Source organism: Microcaecilia unicolor, chromosome 12 (assembly GCF_901765095.1).
Source record: "Microcaecilia unicolor chromosome 12, aMicUni1.1, whole genome shotgun sequence".
NCBI lineage: Eukaryota > Metazoa > Chordata > Amphibia > Gymnophiona > Siphonopidae > Microcaecilia > Microcaecilia unicolor.
In genome coordinates, this window is record NC_044042.1 from 32,793,026 (window position 1) to 32,816,848 (window position 23,823).

General features: G+C 47.2%; 1 protein-coding gene across 1 annotated transcript in view; it reads left to right on the forward strand.

Moving 5' to 3' along the window:
* The window catches only part of GRIK4 (glutamate ionotropic receptor kainate type subunit 4), a 233,672-nt gene that overhangs the window by 95,799 nt on the left and 114,050 nt on the right, over positions 1-23,823 (forward strand). Inside the window, exons 2-4 of the mRNA XM_030221274.1 lie at positions 10,713-10,877; positions 13,632-13,729; positions 20,884-21,049. Of these exons, the coding sequence (XP_030077134.1) occupies positions 10,713-10,877; positions 13,632-13,729; positions 20,884-21,049 (429 nt within the window). The remainder of the gene's footprint in view (positions 1-10,712; positions 10,878-13,631; positions 13,730-20,883; positions 21,050-23,823) is intronic.

A 23,823-nucleotide genomic window follows, 5' to 3' on the forward strand; every position in this document is an offset into this window, starting at 1 on the left:
TCTCTAGCAAAGGTCACCTCACTTCTCCAGACTCTGGGATTCCTCATCAACTGGGACAAATCTCAACTCATTCCCACGCAACACATCGAGTTTATAGGAGCTGTCCTCCATACCCCGCAGATGTTAGCGTTTTTGCCCCTCAACAGGGCCACACGGATTTCCATCCTCATTGCCCACCTCACCCAGGTCTCAGTCACCACTGCCCGAACGTTACTCGTGCTTCTGGGTCATATGGCGGCTACCATTCCAGTACTCCCGCTAGCCAGGCTCCATATGAGACCGCTACAATGGCACCTCCGGGACAAGTGGATCCAAGCTCTTCAGCCGCTATCTGCAAAGGTACCTCTCTCTCACAGTCTGAAGACCTCGCTGCAATGGTGGGCCCACGCCCCCCATCTCCTCCAGGGTATGCCCTTCCGGCCTCCCCTGCCGTCCGTTTATCTAACAACCGACGCCTCCAAGCAGGGGTGGGGAGCGCATCTGGGCTCCTACATAACTCAAGGACATTGGACGCCCAAAGAAATGACATACAGTATCAACCTGCTAGAGTTGCGAGCCATCAGATTAGCGCTTCAAGCCTTTCAGCCACACCTCTCGCACCAGCGAATTCATGTGCAGACAGACAATCAGGTGGCCATGTACTATGTGAACAAGCAAGGCGGCACCGGCTCCCGACAGCTGTGCTGGGAAGCTCTGCATCTTTGGCAGGTGGTCCTGAAGCTCCAGTCCACCATCTCGGCCTCCTACCTGCCCGGAGTGCAGAATACCTTGGCAGACTCACTCAGCAGGAAGCTGCAACCGCACGAGTGGTCACTCAAGACCACTGTTACGCAAGATCTGTTCGACAAGTGGGGTCACCCTCTCGTCGACCTATTCGCGTCCCCTCTCAACGCCAAGTGTCGCAAATTCTGCTCCAAGTTTCCCAGTCCGCGCAGACTGGCAGAAGACGCCTTTCACATTCCGTGGACAGAAGGCCTCCTCTACGCATTTCCTCCAATCCCTCTCATCTCCAAGACAATCCAAAAGGCCAAATCAGACGGAGCATCTCTGTTGTTAATCGCTCCGTACTGGCCGAGACAAGCCTGGTTCACAGCTCTCCTGAACCTCACGACATGCCCTCCACTTCCGCTGCCGCTGGAACCAGACCTTCTTACACAGCAGCAGGGCAGTCTCCTGCACCCAAACCTCGCATCCCTCCGCCTCATGGCGTGGCGGATCAGCCCCACTCCAGCCTGATTTTCTCACATGGGGAGCTGAGGGTCCTCCTCGCATCCAGGAAGGACTCTACTCTCAAGTCTTACCATGCCAAATGGCAGCGCTTCTCCAGCTGGTGTTCCTGCCATCACCTCCGCCCTGCCAATGCTCCTCTATCCCATGTCTTGGATTACCTTCTCCATCTTTCAGAATCACAGCTGTCTTACTCTTCCATCCGGCTCCATCTCTCAGCTCTCTCGGTGTTCCATGACCCGGTGGATGACTTAACCCTCATGCAACACCCTGTGGTTAAACGCTTTCTCAAAGGACTCATGCATCTCTATCCTCCCATTCGCCCTCCAACTCAGGCATGGGACCTTAACCTGGTACTCAATGCACTCACAGCCTCTCCATTTGAGCCACTTCATTCAACGGACCTCAAATATCTCACTTGGAAGACACTATTCTTGGTCACGTTGACTTCGGCACGGCGCATCGGCGAAATCCAGGCTCTCGTCCACTATCCACCATATACTCAATTACTACACGATAAGGCTGTGCTCCGTACTCATCCGAAGTTTCTACCGAAGGTGGTCTCACCTTCCCATCTGAATCAAACCATCATGCTGCCCACCTTCTTTCCTCCTCCACATGTTTCCGAGGACCATAAGAGATTTCATACGCTGGATTGCCTGAGAGCCCTTACCATCTATTTGGATAGAACTAAATGCACCAATAGACCTTCTCAATTATTCCTTTCACTCCGCTCTCCTCACCGCCCAAGGCCAGTAACCAAGGGGACTCTATCCCAATGGATTGCGAACTGTATCACCTTATGCTACCAGCTCGCCGCAGCCACTCCCTCACAGATTCCACATATTACAGCTCATAATCTGAGGGCCATGGCGGCCACGAAAGCTCATCTGCAACGAACTTCCCTGCAGGATATTTGCAGAGCAGCTACGTGGTCCACTGTGCACACTTTTGTGAAACATTACTGCATGGATACCGCTTCGGCTACTGATACGGCGTTTGGCCAGGCGGTCCTTTCTTCTGTGTCCTGAGGCGACAACTACCACCTCCTCCTCTCACAGGTACCAGTTTTACCTTTTTTCTTCTGTTCCTTTTACAGTACCATGTGTGCCTGCAGGGGCATCTTGTTCACCTGTTACCTGTGGAGCTGGGGAATCTTCACTTGTGTGGCTGCAAGAGAAATCTGTCCAGGGAGAAATAGAAGTTGCTTACCTGTAACGGTAGTTCTCCTTGGACAGATGATCTTGCAGCCACACAATCCCTCCCAACCCTCCCTTAAGTTGCCGCTAGCTTTTTTACCAAACTGGAAAGGGGCGGTGACTACCGGGGGGTTATGGGGGGGATACGGCGGGAAGCTGCACGCAGGCGTATTAAGCTACATTTGAATTAAAGCTTTAAGCTTTGCTATAGGTCCGGGTCCGTGACGTCATGGGGGAGTCACTTCACTTGTGTGGCTGCAAGATCATCTGTCCAAGGAGAACTACCGTTACAGGTAAGCAACTTCTATTTGCCGATTCTGCTGCTACCGGAAGGAATCCTCGACGTTTAAAGACGACGTGACAGGACAGGAGCGGAGGGGGAGAGCGATATTGCAGTAGTCGGGGGGGTGGCGGTAATGATCGCGCGGTCCACGGGAGGGAGGGAGGGAGATGTTCAAGGCAGCGGGAGGTGCACCCGGGGCGGTCCGGTCCGGTCCGCCCCGCCCTTGCTGCACTTCTGGCTGGGGAGGCTTAGCCTCCCCAAGCCTCTTATCCCGGGCACCTATGCCCCTCAGTGCAAGTAAACGTGCACATGCTCTTTCAGACCTCATGTAGTCTTAAAGATGGGGAAAGAATGCATTTTGATTTCAAAATAAAGTCAGTGAGCAAACTTTTCAGTATATATGTAAACCATGGATATCACTACTGACAAATTTTTAAAGGGCATTGCAATTTGAAAATGGGCTTGTGTGGACCTGCAAGCAGCCCGAGGCATCTGGAAATTGTTCCTTTATGGTTAGTGCAGTGGACTGAGATCCTGGAGAACTGGGTTCAATTCCCACTGCAGCTCCTTGTGGCCTTGGGCAAGTCAATTAACCCTCCATTGCCCCCAGGTACAAAAATGCTTAGATTGTGAGCCCACTAGGGACAGAGAAAGTACCAGCATGTAATGTGTACAGCGTTGCGTACCTCTAGTAGCGCTATAGAAATGATTAGTAGTAGTAATACTTCATGCTCAAAGTTAATGAGATGCAGATATAGGCGCGCTCATAGCTTTGAGCGCTAGGGAGTTCGGCAATAGGATTGTGCTCATGCGCAGTTGAGCAGTAAGTTCAGCTGCTGTGCGCATGCGCCTGGTAAAACCCCAACGTGAAGCACACTTTAACATCTGTTTTCTGCAGCCTAAATATAAGCATTAAAAAATATTTTTCTGGATGCTTATCTTCAGATGCAAGTAACAGACACAAGTGTGTGCTTTGGGTTTTGTTTTGTTTTAAAGAATGGCCGCTTTTAGACGCAGGACAAGAGTGCCAATATGTGCTTCACGTTCAGGTCTGCTGTTTCTCACAACCAGCGGTTGTAACCAGTTAAGTGCCGAATATCGCATTTATCCAGCTATGTTTTGGCCGGCTCCATATATATCTGAAAATTCAGTACTAGAGCCTCGGCATTGAATTTCTGAGTATAATGCCAGCAGAGGCCAGCAAAACACTGATCGCCGCCGGCTGAATATTGGGTCCCAAATTCTGGGGTATATTTACTAAGGTGCGTTAGCATTTTTAACGCACTTTTAAAGTTAAGGCGCATTAAACGCTAATGTGTCTATACATTTCTATGGTTCATTAGTGTTTAACGCGTGTTAACCATTAACGCATGATAACAACGCAAACGCACCTGTAGCGCACCTTAGTAAACATAGGCATTAATGAAGTGCATTAGATATAATAAAAAAATAATAAATTAGATATAATAGACATCTCTGAGACCTGTCATACCAGGGTACAAATTATATTGCAGTGGTAGGGTGGATCGAATTGGTGGAGGGATAGCATTGTATGCTAAGGAGGGCCGTGAATCAAATAGACTAAAGATTCTGCAGGACACAAAACACATCATGGAAACCCTATGGATAGAAATTCCATGTGTAAATGGGAAAAGGATAGTGATAGGAGTGGACTACTGTCCACTTGGCCAGGATGAACAAACTGATGTAGAAATGTTATCAGACATTAGGGAGGCTAACAAACTGGGCAACACAATAATCATGGGTGATTTCAATTACTCCAATATTGACTGGGTAAATGTAACATCAGTGCATGCTAGGGAGGTAATATTCCTTGACAAAATCAATAACTGCTTTATGGAGCAGCTGGTACAGGAGCAGACAAGAGCAGAAAAAATCCTAGACCTAGTCTTTAGTGGAGTGCATGATCTGGTGCAGGAGGTGATGGTGTTGGGGCCACTTGATAACAGTGATCACAATATGATCAGATTTGATATTGGTTTTGGAGTAAGTAAGCAGTCCAGCATCTTTCTTTTGCTCTCCCCTCGCAAGCAGTCAAGCTCGCTCTTTCTACTCCCCTCTCCCCCCCCTGGCAGTCCGGCATCTTTTCCCCCTCTCTCTGGGTACCGCACCTTCAAGAAGTTATAAACAGGATGGAGTCGGCCCAGAGGGTAGGTACTAAAATGGTCATCAGTCTTCATCGTAAAGCATTTGGGGACAGACTTAAAGATCTCAATATGCATACTTTGGAAGAAAGGCGGGAGAGGGAAGATATGATAGAGATCTTTAAATACCTATGCAGCATAAATGCACAGGAGGAAAGTCTCTTTCAACTGAAAGGAAGCTCTGGAACAAGAGGGCATCGGATAAAAGTGAAAGGGTTTAGACTCAGAAGCAGGGGCGTTGCCAGACCTCGGCGGGAGGGGGGGCCAGAGCCCGAGGTGGGGGGCACTGTTTAGCCGCCCCCTCCCCACTCACCGCCGGCAACCCCCCGCCACTTTGGACCCCCTGCCGCCGCAACCCCCGCCACTTTGGACGCCGCAACCGCAACCCCCCGCCGCCGCCGCATCAGGTACCTTGTTTGCTGGCAGGGTTCCTCAATCTCCACCAGCCGAAGAGTCTTCGACTCTGGCGCATTCATTATGGGATCATTTTTTTCTGACGCCTTACGTCCTACACGGGGCTACATGCACGGTGCAGGATGTAAGGCGTCAGAAACAGATGATCCCACAACGAAGGCGCTGGAGTCGACTGGCGCTGAAGAAAACTCTTCAGCTGGCGGGGTTTGGGACCCCCGCCAGCAAACAAGGTACCTGATGCAACGGCGGGGCGGGGGCAGGTGGGCTGCGATGACGGAGGGGTCAAATGTAGAGGGGGCCAGGGCGTAATCTGTAGGGGCCCATGCCCCCGTGGCCCCAAGTAGCTACGCCCCTGCTCAGAAGTAACCCAAAGAAATACTTCTTCATGGAAAGGGTGGTGAATTTGTAGAATGGCTTCCCAGTGGAAGTGGCAGAGATGAAAACAGTATCTGAATTCAAGAAAGCTTGGGACAAGTACTTAGGATTTCTAAGGGAGTAAGTAATAGGGTGAGTAGATGGCATGGATGGGCAGACTGGATAGGCCATATGGTCTTTATCTGCCTATATTTTTCTGTGCTTTGCAGAGGTCACCAGGGGTGACAGCAATTCACATTCACTGCCTGCCACCAACCACTGAGTCTTTTCTCTACCACGTCCTGCCCCTGAGGAAATTGGAAGTTAAGTTAGACAGGGCAGGCAATGAATGTAAATCGCTGCTGCTACCTGGCAACCTCTGCAAAGCTAACTGAGGTATACCACAGGGAAAGTGGTTTGAGAGAGAGGGGGTAAAGATGTGAGACCACCTGTAAGAGGGGGGGGGGACGCTCTGAGGCAGCTGAGAAATGTGAATTCACACAGCAGACCAGAGGACAGTAAGCAGGTCTCCGATTACTCTAGCTAGAAAGTAGTAGCCACACTGTATACAGCATGTGTTGCATCTGGCTCCTGCTCTTTAGTGCTGCTCATTTGTTTCATCGTTGGATCTTTGTGATGCCGCTCTCCGTAAAGTGCAGCGTGAGGTCTCCGCTTCAGTTGGCCTAATTATAGGGCCGCCCCTGGTGGTAAGATACCACAAAATGCCAAAGAAGAAATTCATCTGTATGGCTTATCGTTTCACACAAACTGGGTCAACCACTTGGAATCAAAATGGCAAACTGCTTTTTCCACGAATGTCATGCAGCATTGCAAAGAATATATTTATTTATTTATTTCATACAGATGACAATGAATGGTTGGGGGAAAAGTATAGCTCTGTGAATCAGGGGCTGGAATGTAGGAAAAGGAGATTTGCAGAAAGGATCAGGTAATGATTCACAAAGCTCCCTTTAGTTTTCCGTCTCAAATTGTGGAGTTTTCCATGTACCTTTAATAGTGTGCCCGCTTCCAATAGAGCGTGCTGTCTTTTGGAAAGAGTGCAAACTTTTTGCAACAGTGTTTGCATGCACACACAATTTGCACATGTGAAATGGTGCACACACGTGCACACTGTCAGAAAAGAGTGTTCCCTCTGTTGGAAACAGTGCACACTCCTCTGAAAGCGGGTGCACTCGTTTTGAAGTGTGCTCACTACCAACGAAATTGCTCCTGTCATGAAAAAAAATTGAAGAAAAATCCTGAAAAAAATGAAGGTTCCTATACCTAGGAAATGATACAAAATGAAAATTTGGAGGCTGCCCACCCCTATTAAATACCACCTTTCGAGAGCTGCAAATAAGATGGCGCATAGGAACAATCATTTTTCCACAGGTGAAATTCTCCACCTTTTTCATGAGTAAAAGTGGGTACTCGGTCAAAATAGCCCCGACAAAAAAGAACCCGACATAATAGCCCCTGACATAACAGCCACTGTCAAAACAGCCTGCCCTTTTGTTGGGGGGGGGCTAATTCCCCCCACTCCCCCCTGACAAAAGGGCCCGATTAGGCTGCCCAGAATATGGCACTGTATTTTTTTCCCTAATAATCTTACCTTGCCAAACAGGATAAGGTTGGTAAGACTATGAAAATGTTGACAATACTGTTTTTTGGGGTTTTCGTAATTAGCATGTTGATGGAAGAATAGTTTCCTTAAACAGCAGAACAGATCATGAATACCAGTTGGTAGCTATAGAATTTTGTTTATTTATATACTAGTAAAACATGCCCGTTTCTTGCGGCAAAACGGGCGCTAGCACGGTTTCCTTCCGGACCTCTCCCCCCCCCTCCGTACTCACTCCGTCGGCGTTCGTCCGCCATTGTTGCTGACCTTGCACGCCACTTTCAATCTGCTGTCATTGCTCCGCCCTCGACGTCATGACGTTTGATGCGAGGGTGGGGCCCGAACACAGTGTTTTCGGTGGCTTCACCACCACGAAGGCTTCGAACCGGAAGGAAGTGCCCGGAGGACCTGACAGTGACGTCAGTGTCCTCAGAACGTTGAGGGTGAGTTTTATTATATAGGATGCTTTACACAATGCAACGCTGGTAGGAGCCTTTATCAGTGAAGATTTCACTTGTAGTTTATCATCTTTTTTTGTGATGTGTTATTTTTTTTCTAGGGGACTATTTTGTGGGAGGGGCCATTTTGTCAAGGGCTATTTTGTTACAAGGCTGTTTTTGTCGGGGCTATTATGTCGGTGTGCCGTAAAAGTGCATGTTGTGTGTATGTGTAGTATTTATATACACAAAATAGCATTACATGTGCATTTTAGGTTTTCTCATGAATACACATTGGGGGGGGGGGGGGGGCGTTAGGGCACAGTTCACAGTTTGAAAGTATATCCTTAATTTTTTATCGAAAAATTATCCACACAAATTAGCAGGCGTGATGGGGCATGGGTGCTTTCACTGGGAGAACTTTCAAAGTCAAAATAGACTTGTTTTTTTTTGGCAACACAGGTAATTATGAAGTTACCCCCCACAGTAGATAATTTTTTAAAACTTTTACCAGAGTAACTTAGCATTCAGGTAACAATGGGAGCTAAAAATTGTCCTCTGCCGTGCCCTTCAAGTGGCCCTGAGTGATTTGGAGGATGTCACAAGAACACTATAGCTTATCCTCATCTATATAATTACTAGAGCTGTACCGAATAGCATATTTCACTATTGAGCCAAATACGAATTATGAAAAATATTATTCAGCCAAATACGAATACCGAGTACGAATAATGTGCATTGAGCTTTAACATAACAAATAATAAAAGAAGCAATGTGAAATCAGAGATTTATTTGTTACATTTGTATCCCACATTTTCCCACCTATTTGTAGGCTCAATGTGGCTTACATAGTACCGGACAGGCCTTTGCAGGCTCCGGTGTGAACAAATACAGGGTGATGTTGTGGTAAGATCAAGTTCATGTGGCACAGCCACATTAGGGAATCGGAGAACGGAAGAGTTGTGTTATGTCCATTACGTGCTTTAGTTTGGTTGTGTTGCAGAGATTAGGCATTTAAGCTGGATCGGTAGGGTATGCCTTTTTAAACAGGTTGGTTTTTAGTGATTTCCGGAAGTTTAGGTGGTCGTACGTCGTTTTCAAGGCTTTCGGTAATGCGTTCCACAGTTGTGTGCTTATGTAGGAAAAACTAGATGCGTAAGTTGTTTTGTATTTAAGTCCTTTGCAGCTTGGGTAGTGCAGATTTAGATAGATCAAGGGGTATGTTTGCTAAGGTGCGTTAGTGTTTTTAACGCGCCTGTAAATTTAAGGTGTGTTAAACGCTAACGTGCCTATACATTTCTATGGGCATGTTAGCATTTAATGCGCGTACACCATTTACGCACGTTAAAAACGCTAACACACCCATAGCACCACTTAGTAAACCTAGCCCTAGGTGTTTATTTCAGTAGGATTTAGCACAGTAGAGCCCCTGATTATTCGTATTCGAATCCTCTCCAAGATACTTGAACGCGCCATTCATATCCGTTGCCTCGATTTTCTCTCCTCTCATGCCATCCTCGATCCGCTTCAATCCGGCTTTCGCCCTCTACACTCGACAGAAACAGCACTATCTAAAGTCTGTAATGGCCTGTTCCTTGCCAAATCCAAAGGTCACTACTCCAGCCTCATCCTTCTCGACCTATCCGCCGCTTTTGACACTGTCAATCACAATTTACTTCTTGCCACACTGTCCTCATTTGGGTTCCGGGGCTCTGTCCTCTCCTGGTTCTCCTCTTATCTCTCCCACCGTACCTTCAGAGTACATTCTCATGTATCTTCCTTCACCCCCATCCTGCTCTCTGTTGGAGTTCCTCAGGGATCTGTCCTTGGACCACTTCTTTTTTCAATCTACACCTCTTCCCTGGGCTCGCTGATCTCATCTCATGGTTTCCAATATCATCTTTATGCTGATGACACTCAGCTCTATCTCTCCACACCAGACATCACTGCGGAAACCAAGGCCAAAGTATCGGCCTGCTTATCCGACATTGCTGCCTGGATGTCCAACCACCACCTGAAACTGAACATGGCCAAGACCGAGCTTATTGTCTTTCCACTCAAACCCACTTCTCCTCTCCCTCCACTCTCTATCTCAGTTGATAACACCATCATCCTCCCCGTCTCATCTGCCCGCAACCTCGGAGTCATCTTCGACTCCTCCCTCTCCTTCTCTGCGCATATCCAGCAGATAGCCAAGACCTGTCGCTTCTTTCTCTAAAACATCAGCAAAATTCGCCCTTTCCTATCTGAGCACACCACCCGAACTCTCATCCACTCTCTCATTACCTCTCACCTTGACTACTGCAACCTACTCCTCACTGGCCTCCCACTTAGCCATCTATCCCCCCTTCAATCCGTTCAGAACTCTGCTGCATGTCTTATCTTCCGTCTGGACCGATATGCTCATATCACCCCTCTCCTCAAGTCACTTCACTGGCTTCCGATCAGGTATCGCATACAGTTCAAGCTTCTCCTACTAACCTACAAATGCACTCGATCTGCAGCGCCTCCTTACGTCTCTACCCTCATCTCCCCTTACATTCCTACCCAAAACCTCCGCTCACAGGACAAATCCCTCCTCTCAGTACCCTTCTCCTCCACCGCCAACTCCAGGCTCCGCCCTTTCTGCCTCACCTCACCCTATACTTGGAATAAACTCCCTAAGTCCATACACCAAGCCCCCTCCCTGCCCATCTTCAAATCCTTGCTCAAGGCACACCTCTTCAATTTCGCATTCGGCACCTAACCATTATACCTCTATTCAGGAAATCTAGACTGCCCCAACTTGACATTTCGTCCTTTAGATTGTAAGCTCCTTTGAGCAGGGACTGTCCTTCTTTGTTAAACTATACAGCGCTGTGTAACCCTAGTAGCACTCTAGAAATGTTAAGTAGTAGTAGTATTCAGGGCTGAATCGAACAAACATTTGGTGTAGCCCTAATAATTACTTAAATGCACTTTATAATATCTGCAGATTTCCAAGTCTTGACTGGTTAACTTTTCATGTTGCAGCTGCCATTCTAGATGACCCAATGGAGTGTAGCCGAGGAGAAAGACTGTCTATAACGCTTGCAAAGGATCACATAAACCGAGGCCCAGAGCGATTGGGGAAAGCTAAACTGGAAGTGGATATCTTTGAGCTCCTGAGAGACAGTGAATACGAGACAGCAGAAACCAGTATGTACAATTCATCACTGCTCTGGGATGTGGGAGAGGGCAAGTCTGATTCTACGTGCTTTGGTTCCGAATACTGTGGGAAAAGCAGGATGTACTGTAGATCAAATATTGTGGGGGTTAATAGAGACTGACAGTGGGTAATGTGAGCATATATTGCAAAGTTAGAAAAGGGCAGATACCTGCAAGAATTAACAGGAACAAAACTAGAGAAACAGGGATCACAGGAGGAAATATTGTATGGATTGGATAGAAAGTAGGGATATGTAATATGATGTTTAAAGGGACTGATTCTGAAGGAAACAGGAATAGCTAATTGGAAGAGGGAGTGGGTTAGAAAATAACGACACTCTGGAAAGAGGGGTCACATAGTGTGAGATTAGCAATATCAGGGGCTGGGATAGAAGGGGTTGATATTGGAAATGTAGATGGGGCTGACACCGTGGTAGTGGAAGGGATACCATAGGAATGGCTTGACAGATGCCATGATGTTAAATGGGGCAGATACCGAGTCTAATTTTCAAAGATCTAGAAGTTGGGTGCCTAGATCTGACTGTTTAAAAATTTTCCCAAGCTCGGTGCCATAATTGTGTTTGGATTGATATTCAAAACAATTTAACCAGCCAGAAACGGCTCCTGGTCGTTTAAATTGCTTGGTCGGGGTTAACTGGTCATATTCAGCAACACTTAACCAATTACTGCCACTGAAAATAAATGGGGGTGTTCTGGAGGCAGAGTTAGCACTTGGTCGGTTAAGTGCCAATATTCACATTTAACCAGCCAGGATGACCTAATGAATAGGACCGTAGAAAAGTCAGTCCTATCTTTATGCAGTTCACCATAGCCGGCTCCGGAAACCCAGAAATTCAATGCCTGGTGCCCAAACATGGCCTAGCATTAAATTTCCAAGTTTAATGCCAGAGGCTTATTGAATATCGGGACCATTATGATTATGAATAATGACAACTCCCCTCCATGCCTAGACCCCCGGAAACAGAGACTAGAAAAAGTGGTTCATTGCTTGGCCGAAGCCATGTTTTGGTGAGGCACAGCAATTTATATCCCTGATCACAGATCAGAGATGACCAGTGTCTTAGATCAAAGAGACCTACAGTCAGTGCTTTTTTTGAGGGGGTACTTGGGGGTACTGAGTACAGGCACCATTTCCATTGTCTGCTAATATTGACCCATGGTCCCCAAGTTTTAATGAAAGTTCTCAGGCTCTGCTCACCAATTCTGCCTTGTCACTGGTTGCAGGGGGCCTGGCTATTGTGAGGTGGGTCTCTCAGTGATCACCCCATTCCTGAAGGGTGGCCTGGCGTTTCAGTACCGGTACCTTTTTCGCTAGAGAAAACGCACTTCCTACAATTAAGGAGGGAGAGAGACAAGCCAGAGACTGGTGTGCTGAGTGAATGCAATGGTTGCACAGCCGAAGGAGCAGAAAGAATCAGGTGAAGGATAAGATTTCTCACCTGGTCCTACAGATTAGCTGAGTGGAGACAGACCGGATGAAGGCCCTAGTGGACTGAAATCGTTGCGATAGAAGGCATCAAGGCATGATGAAGTAGAACAGCCAGAAAAACAATGAAACCATACTTGAGGGACGAAAAGAGAAAAGTGTTTACAGCGGGGAAGGTCATGTTGGGAGTCACCTGCTCCTTGGGTGTGCTTCTTTGGGGTGCGCTTGCACACATGGCAGTGGCGTAGCCAAGGGTGGGTTTAGGTGGGCCCAGGCCCACCCACTTTGGGCTCAGGCCCACCCAGTACCAGCATAGCTATAATGTGGCTGGCAGGGATCCCCAAGCCCCACAAGCCGAAAACTCCCAACAACTGTCCCTCCTGCATACCTTGTAAACAGCAGATCTTCACCTGCAGTGAGCAGTGACTGATGCATACTGCTCGCACCGGCCCCACAGCCTTCGCTCTGATTTATTCTTGCCTAGGCGGTAACAGGAAATTGCATCAGAGGGAAGGGTATGGAGCCAACATCAGCCGTGTGTATTAGTTGTTGCCCGTTGCCGGTGAAAATCTGCTATTTAAAAGGTATGCAGGAGAGGGAGGATATTTGAGAAACCATATGGCATGAAGGTGAGAGAAGGAGAGACCACATCATCTGTGGGATGAGGCGGGGTTCTTCTGCCCACCCATCTTGGGCCCAGGCCCACCCAAAATTAGGTGTCTGGCTACGCCCCTGGCACATAGCACCACAGCGCAAATGCCATTTAGGGTTACTTCAAGTAGGGAAGAGCCAATAGAGGAACCTAAATTTTGGCACAAAAAAGGGGGCGGAGGAGAAGGTAGGAATTCAGTGCTGATGTCCAGTACTAGGCAGCTAACAATGACACCTAAACTTAGCAGAGTCAATACCTAGCCTAATTTAGGTACCTCGGTTTTAGATGCTTTAAATCTACTTACATTCAGCTAAGTTTAGGTGCCTAAAAACAGCTGAATATAGGATCCTAAATTAGGATTCTACCTAAAACATCTTAATTAAGTATCAAGCACCTTTTGAACAATGTTGGTTAGAAGGGGCAGGTACTGTGGGATTCTGGGTAGGGGTCAGACTTCTTTGGGGTGTATACAATATATTTTACACAGTAAGTATAGCGCTATACATGATAACCTGTGCTCTATATTATTCCCAACAGCTCATTAACCATAATTTTGCTCTGGAATTAGCTTTTATGATCTATCTTGGATTTGTTTAGGAAAGCTGTTTAATGTCCCCTACTTTGGTGTTTTTGGACTATCTTTCAGTGTGCCAGATTCTTCCAAAGGGGGTGGTGTCAGTTCTGGGACCCTCCTCAAGCCCTGCATCTAGTTCCATCATCAGCAATATTTGTGGAGAGAAGGAGGTAGGTTCTATCTCAAGAAAAATCTCTTTCAGATTAATCTCTTTCTCACTCGTTTTGTCCCTCTCTCCTACACTTCTTTTTCCCTGTCCACACTGCATTACTTTTCTTTACCATTGCTGCTAAAAATTCTGTGTATATGTCTTACGCACCACACCAGTCGCTTCTCTACTTGTAAGACTCTGGAATTTGTTGCCAGAAAATGTGGTAAAAGCCGTTAGCTTAGCGGGGTTTTAAAAAGTTTTGGATATCTTCCTAAAAGGAAGCCATTATTAAGATGGACTTGGGGAAAATCCACTACTTATTTCTAGGATAAGCAGTATAAAATTTATTGTACTGTTTTGGGAGTCTTGCTAGTTACTTGTGACCTGGATTAGCCACTGTTGGAAACAGGATGTTGGGCTTGATGGACCTTCGGTCTGTCCCAGTATGGCAATGCTTATGTTCATATGTACTAGTATAACACTTTGATGTGGGGATAATATAGACATCCCAAGGACAAGTTTTAAAAGGCAAAGTTCAGAAGGAAGGCCCTGGAGCAGGCCTGTGTGAATCACTGCTAGGCCACACAACCCAATAAAGTAGGGTGGAAGCACTGCAACGGGGGGGAAGAAGATGCAGAGATGCCAGACCCGTGAGAGTGGGAAGGGAACAGAGCGATGGATGCCAGATCATGGATGGTTGGGGTGCACCACCTCTGGGTGGGCCTTGGGCAACAGTGGATGGGCCTGGGCCCATTCCTGGTTATGCCCCTGATTAAAAGCCTACTCTATCAAGGAAAGCAGACGCCTAATTTTTGAGAATACATGTGTACATTTTAGTCTTACAGAGCTGGTGTAAATGCTCGCCCCTGGATTGCTAACAGATGTGCATAAACTATAGTATTTTATACCTTATGCACACAATTGTGCCCTCTGTCCATGCTCCACAAAGTCCCCGCGCATATGCACGTCCACCTTCAAACTATGCAGCATCATATCTAAGGGCCATTTTATATAATAGTGCATAGCTGAAATATGGGCATTTATGCGTGTGTGTGCACAGATTCATGCATCATGCGTGGCCCCTAAATGTTATCTTCCTCCTTACAGAATTACTCTAGTAATGCTGGATGTATAATCTATGATCCATCTAGCACTATACATAACATGAAAGAGGCATGCCAGGGGCTGGTGCAGATTATAGCTTATATACACATGAGCAGCAATGTTCAGCTGCAACTCTACAAAAATAGCACCTCCTTGTGGGTGCCCTGATGCAGTGCAGGCAGTGTCAATTTTATAGCTGAATCAGGGCACCTTGATTCAGTGATAGAATACTAGCTGCATTGGTGTGCCCAAAAGGAATGCATGCCCGTTTACACCAAGCCAATGGCAGGTGTAACTGAATGCGCCTAAATGTGCTACTCAACGTGCGTTGATGGTGGACACTCCCATGGCCCTCTGATCTGCCTACACCTCTTCTATGGCCACACCTCTTTGGAGCTGCGCTCTACAAAATGTAGGCACCGAAGTTATAGAACAGTGACGAGGGCAGATGCACATGCAGATTCTAATTGGTGGCAATTAACTCCAATTATTGATTATTAATGCCTTGCTAACTAATTAATTTGTGCGTGCATCTGTCCTGCGCAGGGCCACCGAGAGACAAGACCGCCCTGCCCCCCCCCCCCCCCCCCCCCGCCGCTGCAGTCCCCGGTCTCACTTGCCTGCCTCCACGGCTCCCGGGCCCATGCATTCGAAGCGGCAGTCACAGATCGCCTCCCGTCGGGCCTTCCCTCCCTGTGTCCCGCCCTTGTCTGATGTAGCTTCCGGTTTCCGCGAGGGTGGGACACAGGGAGGGAAGGCCCGATGGGAGGCGATCTGTGACTGCCGCTTCGAATGCAGGGGGCCCGGGCCCAGGGAATTTTGTCCCCCCTGCCCCCCCTCTCAGCAGCCCTGGTCCTGCGCACCCAAATTCGGGTGCCCAACTTATGGCGGCCTATATAAAATCTGGGGGGGGGGGGGTCTGTCTGCATAGTGTGCACTCGTAGCAGCATTAATTTGATGATAAAAAAGAATAACAAACATGAACAGTGGCATACCTACCTTAGTTGCCACCTGGGGTGGAGCACCACGCTCCCCCACGGGCAGGGCACTTCCCTCCTTCAAGAAGGAGGTGCATGGAACAGGCGTGCGGCTGTCGACTCTGTCAGTCCCTTCTCCCTTTGACGTCAACTTCCTGTTCCAGGGCAGGGGACTGGCAGAGCCGACAGCCGCACATTTGCTCAGAGCACCCCTTGCTGCCTGCACCCGTGATGGACCGCCCTGCCTTTGGTACAATAGAGAACATGAAAATGAAAACATTTTGGGTGCCCATCCCTACTGACCACTGCAGGCTATATTGAATGGATTCTTTATGAATTGTTCTACCCCATTAACTGTACCTTCAACAAACTAAGGGGGTCTTTTTCAAAGGTGTGGTAGCATTTTTAGTGCGTGCTAAACATTAGCGATGCCAATAGGAATACGTGGGCTTCTCTAGCATCTAATGCACGCTAAAAACACTAGCGAACCTTTGTAAAAGGGGCCCTAAACTGTTGAACCTGCTTGGGGTGTCTGTCAGCTCCCAGCCCTGATGTTCAGAAGGAAGGAGGGGAAACTGCTGCCTTGGGTTTATTTCAACAGCCAAATTGCCAAGCCAAGGGCTGAATCTCTCTCAGCAGGTGGCAGAACCCAGATTGAGGGCTTGAAACCAGATAATAGCAGTTTAATACCCTTTAAGATCTCAGTTCCTGAGAGAACAGTTTCTCCAGTCCGTGATGTAGTCATCCCCCTGAGGAATGCCAATGGTACTAGCTCATTGTCTCTAGATGTGTTAGTAATGGAAGCAGAGAGAACCTGACATTCTGGTAATGAAATAAAACATAGGTTTTCTCTCCCTGCCATGTCCTCTGGATCTTTCCATGATGTACTGGGTAAGAAAACTACAGTTTCTAGTTTCCCACTTCAGCCTACTTGAAAAATTAGCCTGTTAGTGTTATTAGGATAATGTACAGTAAAAATCAGTTCTTTTCCTGCTCTGTTGCAATTCTAAGGGGCCTCTCAAATACTGGGGCTCAGGGATGCCCCGAGGCTGATGAGCAAAGAATTTAATGGTTTCTGTGGCCAAAATGTACTCTAGTTTCTCCTAAAATGTCTCTCACCATGCACGTAAATTAATAAGAGCCTGTCAGGCTTAAAAATAAAGAGTGATAGATAGGCACAATAGATTCAAAGGCAAAACACTAACTGGGAAACTTCTTATGTGGAGGAGTAGCCTAGTGGTTAGTGCAGTGGACTTTGATCCTGGGGAACTGAAGGATCCTGGGGAACTAAGTTCAATTCCCACTGCAGCTCCTTGTGACTCTGGGCAAGTCACTTAACCCTCCATTGCCCCTGGTACAAAAAATAAGTACCTGGATATATGTAAACCACTTTGAATGTAGTTGCAAAAACCTCAGAAAGGCGGTATATCAAGTCCCATTTCTCTTTCCCTATTTGAGATTCTACATGGAATGTTGCCACTATTGGAGATTCTACATGGAATGTTGCTACTATTTGAGATTCTGTTGCTACTGTTCTACACGGAATGTTGCTATTCCACTAGCAACATTCCATGTAGAAGCCTGCCCTTGCAGATCAGCAACGCGGCCGTGCAGGCTTCTGTTTCTGTGAGTCTGACGTCCTGCAACGTTGATGTAGGTATTGGAACATTGAGGTCATGACATACACAATACCGCCTATATTTAACAACTGAACTGGAGCCTTTTGTGAAACAGGTATAAGGATGCCAGGAAATATACATATTAGAGGTAATTCTATAAAGTTGTGTGCCAATTTAGGTGCCCAATTGGTGGGCAATAAATATTTTTAAAGAACTAAATAGATACGTTTTCTCAACTACTAAAATATTTTGGGAGAGTGTAGAGGATCCATTCAATGCAAACTTGATAGCTATATTGCAAACGTCAGTTCAGAAATCTGCTTTAAAAGGTACAGAGTTAGTGACTTTCTCTACTAGCTCTGAAAGGGATTTATTACTAGTTAATTTTTTTTAGAGACGAGGTTAATACTCTTTCATAGTTCCATTATTGACTTGTTTCCTCATATCTCCCCAAGGACGGCAGGAGTTTCTTAAGTTGAGGCCCCAGGGCTTTGGCTCTATGGCTGTCTTTGGCACCAAGTTTATTTCAGTCTTGCTACCGCAGAAGTCATAATCATATATCTATGCGGCTTACAAGTCTAAAAATTCAAAAGAAAGAAGAAAAGAAAAATAAAATGGAAAAGCAGTAAAGGGAGGAAGAAATGGAACTACAATAAAAAAAAATAGGAAAGAGGGGTATAAGCAGTGACAGAAGGAAGGGCAGGATATCTGTACTGATTTGCTAGCCCACAGGCTGACCTCTTGGGCAATTTTATTCGAATGCAAAAGCATTCTTCAAAAAGAAATGTTTTAAGAGCCTTTTAAAATTTAGCTAATGATGTCTGCGATCTAAGATAGAGTGGTACTGCATTCCATGAAGTGGGGCCAACAACTGAAAAAATTGACTCACGTGTGACCTCATGTCTGATGAAAGGATGGCACCACTAAAGATGCGGTTGGAATGAATGGAGCACATGAGAAGGAACATATGGAATTAATGTGTCAGCCAGAAAAGAATACTAGCATAAGCCACCATTGGGCTTCCAAAAATGTAATGCGCCATCAGTTACGCCTGCCATAGACATGGGGTAACTGTAGGCAATTTATTGTGGCAAGAGCACACATAACTTACAGGATTATGTAAGGTACACATGTGAATTGGTACCCTGCCCATGCTCCGCCCATTGGCATGTTCCCTAGCACACCAGTTATAAAATAGTAACAAAGTAGATGACGGCAGAAAAAGACCTGCACGGTCCATCCAGTCTGCCCAACAAGACAACTCATATGTGCTACTTTTTGTGTATACCCTACTTTGATTTGTACCTGTGCTCTTCAGGGCACAGACAGTACAAGTCTGCCCAGCACTATCCCTGCCTCCCAACCACCAGCCCCGCCGCCCAACCACCGGCTCTGGCACAGACCGTATAAGTCTGCCCAGCACTATCCCCGCCTCCCAACCACCAGCCTCGCCTCCCAACCACCGGCTCTGGCACAGAGAGTATAAGTCTGCCCAGCACTATCCCTGCCTCCCAACCACCAGCCTCGCCTCCCAACCACCGGCTCTGGCACAGACCGTATAAGTCTGCCCAGCATTATCCCCGCCTCCCAACCACCAGCCCCGCCTCCCACCACCAGCTCTGGCACAGACCGTATAAGTCTGCCCAGCACTATCCCCTCCTCCCAACCCCCAGCCCCGCCCTTTTATTTACTAGATTTATCCCTATATAATTTTTAAAATTGTATTTACGCTGCCAACATATACTTGTGAAGCCCAAAACAGGGCACTGAAGGAGGGGTCTTTGCATGATAACCTTGACCAATCAAGGAATTACTTTTCTTTGATGAATTTTTGATTACTTCAGAAGATTTTCCAGGACACTGGATCTACCCTGCAGCTTCTTCTGGAGACAACTCTCTTTGGGGAATGAAACCTCTTATCCCTGCAGCCAATGCAGTCTCTAGGCTCAGAACGTCCCTGACCTGATTATTTCTGCTATAGATCCTCTGCACTTTCTGCCTCTGAGCTGGGGTGGAGTTAACACCACAGACTTAAATCTTTTCTCTTGGTCTCATTAGAAGCAACTCCCTCTCTTCTGGAGAGGTGGAATACCTTTATCCAAACCAAACTTTAAACCAGTTCATTCAGAGGGGCACAGTGTGCCATCAGCTGTGAACTCGCACTGCCACTTGGTCCCTCCCTGTTCAGAAAATCTTGCAAAAACTTTGTGCAGGGAAAGTACAGTAACCCCCCCCCCCCCCCCCCCCTCCAATCACATCCCCATGTCAACCTTGAGTTTCTTGCCCTTATTTGGATTCTTGACGTGCTCCTGAGCATCCAAGATCAGCTCGGTCAGAGTTCGGAACTTCCTCACCTCATTGGATATCTCTACCCGCCTTTATAGAATGGCGCTTAGTGTATTTATGTGCCTAACTGCCAGTTTTCTCAGCAGTAATGCGGGTAAGTGTCGCATTACTATTGGTGCCAATTTATAGAATTGCCTCCTTAATTACTGGCATATATACCAGGGACATCGATTTCAAGAGTCTACACAAGCTGAAAAAGAGCCAGCTTCCACAATTATATATAGAAGTGCCAATATTCCAGACACTTATACTTTTAAGTACAGCCAATTAAGGAGCAAAACCTTGAAAGGTAGCATTTTACATTTTAAAGGCTAAAGAAAGAACTGGAAGGCTACACACAATTTCCTCCTCAGTGAAACCTTTCAACCCTGGCCAAAATGAGAAGCTTATGTAAGCCTTGGAGGTGGTACAAAAGCTGATGGGAAAATAGTTGAGCGTTGTTCCCATCGTAATAATGGGAAATGCATGCATCTTTTTATGACCTGCCCTAACCATCCCCAAAACATACTGCTTTTAAATCTGTGCGTCTTGGGCCATCTCTATTTGTAAATACCAGTTTTCTTACACATGCATGCAAACTAGATATATAAATCCTGCTCTTTACTCCTGGAGAATGCACCCAAAACGTCTAAAATGACTGTAGTAGCATGGGCGAGAATTCAAGCCCTGGGCCTCTGGGAGACCTGCTGTAAACAAACTGAAGCAGCTTCAAGAAAATACAAAATCTCCTTTATTCAGCCAATAGCTGAGCAACAAAATGTTCCTGATACATACCTGTAGGTGGAGCTGTAGTCTGGAAGTCTACTTCTTCCTGTCCTGGGCCTCCCTGACTTTCCCCAAGTCTAGGTTTTTATTGTCCCTGCCTGGACCCCACCCTACTGGCTGGGTTTTCCAGCTCTGGATCTGTTAAGGTGGAACAGTGGGGGAATGTGTTTAAGGAGGACTAGGGTTCCCTTATATACACTCTCTGACAATGAGCTCGTATACCATTAGGGTCACTCATTTCCTATCCTGTCGTTCTCAATGCCGTACCATGAGAGCCACTTCTTTGAGAGGAGTGTCTCTCATGGTACAGCATTGCACTCTTCCTCACCTGCCTTTGATCTCTCTTCTTCTTTCTACTTCAGGTTCCTCATGTTAAGGTTGGTCCAGAGGAATTTTTGAAGTTCCAGTTTCAGAGATTTACAACGCTGAATCTACATCCCAGCAACAGAGACATCAGCATTGCAGTGGCGACACTCCTTCATTTCTTCAACAGCACCACAGCCTGCCTCATATGTGCCAAAGCAGAATGTTAGTTTCTCTTCCTCTGTTCTGTGTTGTGCGTGTCACATGCTGAAGAACGCTCTGAATGCAATGGGTAGCGCAGCTGTAGATGCTTTGTTTCTTTTGTGTGGAAGTGGGATAAAATGTTGCAGGGTCTTCTGACCTGAAAGATCGCACATAGTTCTCATAAGAAAGTGACAGTCAGAAAATTTTGTCTGGGTAACTTTGTTTTTTAACCCCTCCCCCCCCCCCCCCCCCCCTTTTCTGTATACATTTTATCTAGTCGCAAAATTTAATTGATTAAGTGAAGGTGGTACTTGGAGTGATGCTTTAGTTTAGCCACACAGTGCTGATATTCTGTGGGGAGGGGGAGGGGGATTCATCAAGGTGCGGTAAAAGTTTGCCTTTTACTGCAACATGATGTACTACTGGATTCAGCAACCTGCAGGATCTCTGTAGCACACGTTGTTGAATCCCATCTTAGAACAATAACGCTGCTTGCAAGACACCTCGCAAGCAGCATTATTCCCAGCACCTGGGAGCATCAGACCATAAAGCTGTAGTCCGATGCTCCTGGGACTGCAGATCTCAGGGCTCTCCCCCCCCCCCCCCCCCCCCCCCCCGCATAAGGCTCCCCCTCACCCCGGGGCTACCTTTAAAAATCATTGGTTGTCTGGGCAGGTCTTAAGGAGTCCAGGGTGGTCATCTGAGGATCCAGGGATGTCTGTGGGACTCCGAGGGGGGGGGGAGGAGGGTTGTTCAGGGGTCTGGAGATCTTCAGCAGGTGTGATGCCCAATCGCACCTGCCCAGTTCTGTGCCAGCTTCAAGCTTCGAAATGGTGACTATACTAGGGGTCATATTTCCATATAGTGATGGAGTCACCATTTTCAAGCCGGTACAGGACTTGACATCACTCCTGTCAAGACCTTAAGATGACCCCTCCAGACCCCCGGAAAACCCTCCCAGACCCCAGAAGGACATCCCCCCCCCCTGAACCCTACTGGACCACCAATGATTTTTAAAAGTAGCCCCAGTGTGGGGGTGGGGCCATATGCGGGGGGGGGGGGAGGGGGTCTAAAGTCATGGGGAGGAACCAAATCTGCAGGCCTGAGAGCATCAATGCTCTTGGACAGTAAAATAACCCTAACATGACTTGCAGTATATCATTGCATTTGCATATTTTGCATCTCATTACTGTGTAACCTGCAGCAACTTAAATATCACCGTGCTATTTTTAGTCAAGCAGCATTAGGGCCATTTAATGCGACTTAAAGCCCTAATGCCACTTGATGAATTCCCCCCCCCCCCCCCCCCCATATACTTCTTCTTTATTTCTTTTGATATTCAGCAGTGTTTGATTAAACTTAACTGCTTAAGCTGGGCTGCACAGATAGTGTGTCTACAGTTACGCAGATAAATTTAACCAGTTATATTAAGTGGTGAGATGTAAGCAGTTAAGGGACCCTTTTACCAAGCTGCGGGGAAAAGGGCTCTACGCTGGCGGCGGGGACTGTTTTTTCTGTGCACCAGGGCCCTTTTTACCGCAGCGGGTAAAAATACCCCCAGCACACATGGCCATGCGGTAAGAGAACTCTTACCGCATGGCCATGCGATGGGGGGGCAGTTACAGCCACCCACTGAGGTGGCAATAAGGGCTCCCACGCTTAACCCAGTGGGTAACTGGGCAGTATGCGGGAATCTTCTTTTTCCCCCGGAAATGGCACGTTCTCGGGGTGGGACTACCACCATCGGCCGCGTTGGGCTGGCGGCAGTCCCAAAAGAGCAAGCTGTAAGCCCATGTTGGGCTTACCACTGCTCTGTAAAAGCGCCTTCAAGTTAACCAGATAAATTTAATACTGACTGCTATCTTTATGCCAGATATTCAATGCCCTATCCAGTTAGGTAGGATCACTGAATGCGCTGTCTTAAAAGGAAAATTCATTCATTTAAGAATTGCTGTTTATACAGGCCTTCTAAATTAAGGGTTCTGAACCCAGTCCTCAGGACACACCTAGCCAGTCAGGTTTTAAGGATATCCACAATGGATATGTATGGAAGAGATTTGCTTAGAATGGGGGTAGTAGATGCAAATCGATCTCATATGTATATATTGTAGATATCATGAAAGCTTGACTGGCTAGGTGTGTCCCAAGGATTGGGTTGAGAACACTTGCTTTTAACCAGGGGTGGCCCAAGACAACCTACCACCTGAGGCAGAAAATGAGCTGCCACCCTGGCTTCTCCGCCACCTCCCCCCCCCCCCCCCCCCCACCACTCCACCTTCCATCCCCAATCCCCTTCCCCGAAATTACCTTTTCTATTCTTTTCTTGTTTTTTCAAAAGAAGGCAGTGGTAGCGACTCCCATAGGCTGCCCTGTCGCTGGACCGGCTCCTTCTTTCTACTGCGGGTGGCCCGCCTCTCTGACATAATTTCCTGTTTCCTCGGAGGCAGGCTGCCCGTAGTAGAGAGAAGGGCCGGGACCGGCAGTAGGGCAGCCTATGGGATTCACTACCACTGCTTTCTTTTGAAAAACAAGAAAAGAAAAATGTAATTTCGGGGAAGGGTGTTGGAGAGGGAAGGGCGGGGGGCGATGCCGCCTTACAAAAGTGCCACCTGTGGCCTAATGGTAGGACCGCCATTTCTCTTCAACTGACAAATGTTTTCAGTATCTGAAACTCCTGATTTTGCATAGGGAGTGGAGTGGAAAGTGGGATGTCCAGTCAGGAGCCTTTTGTAAAATACATATAAGGATGCCAGGAAATGCACATGTACCCATGGGAATAATCAGCAATACGTATA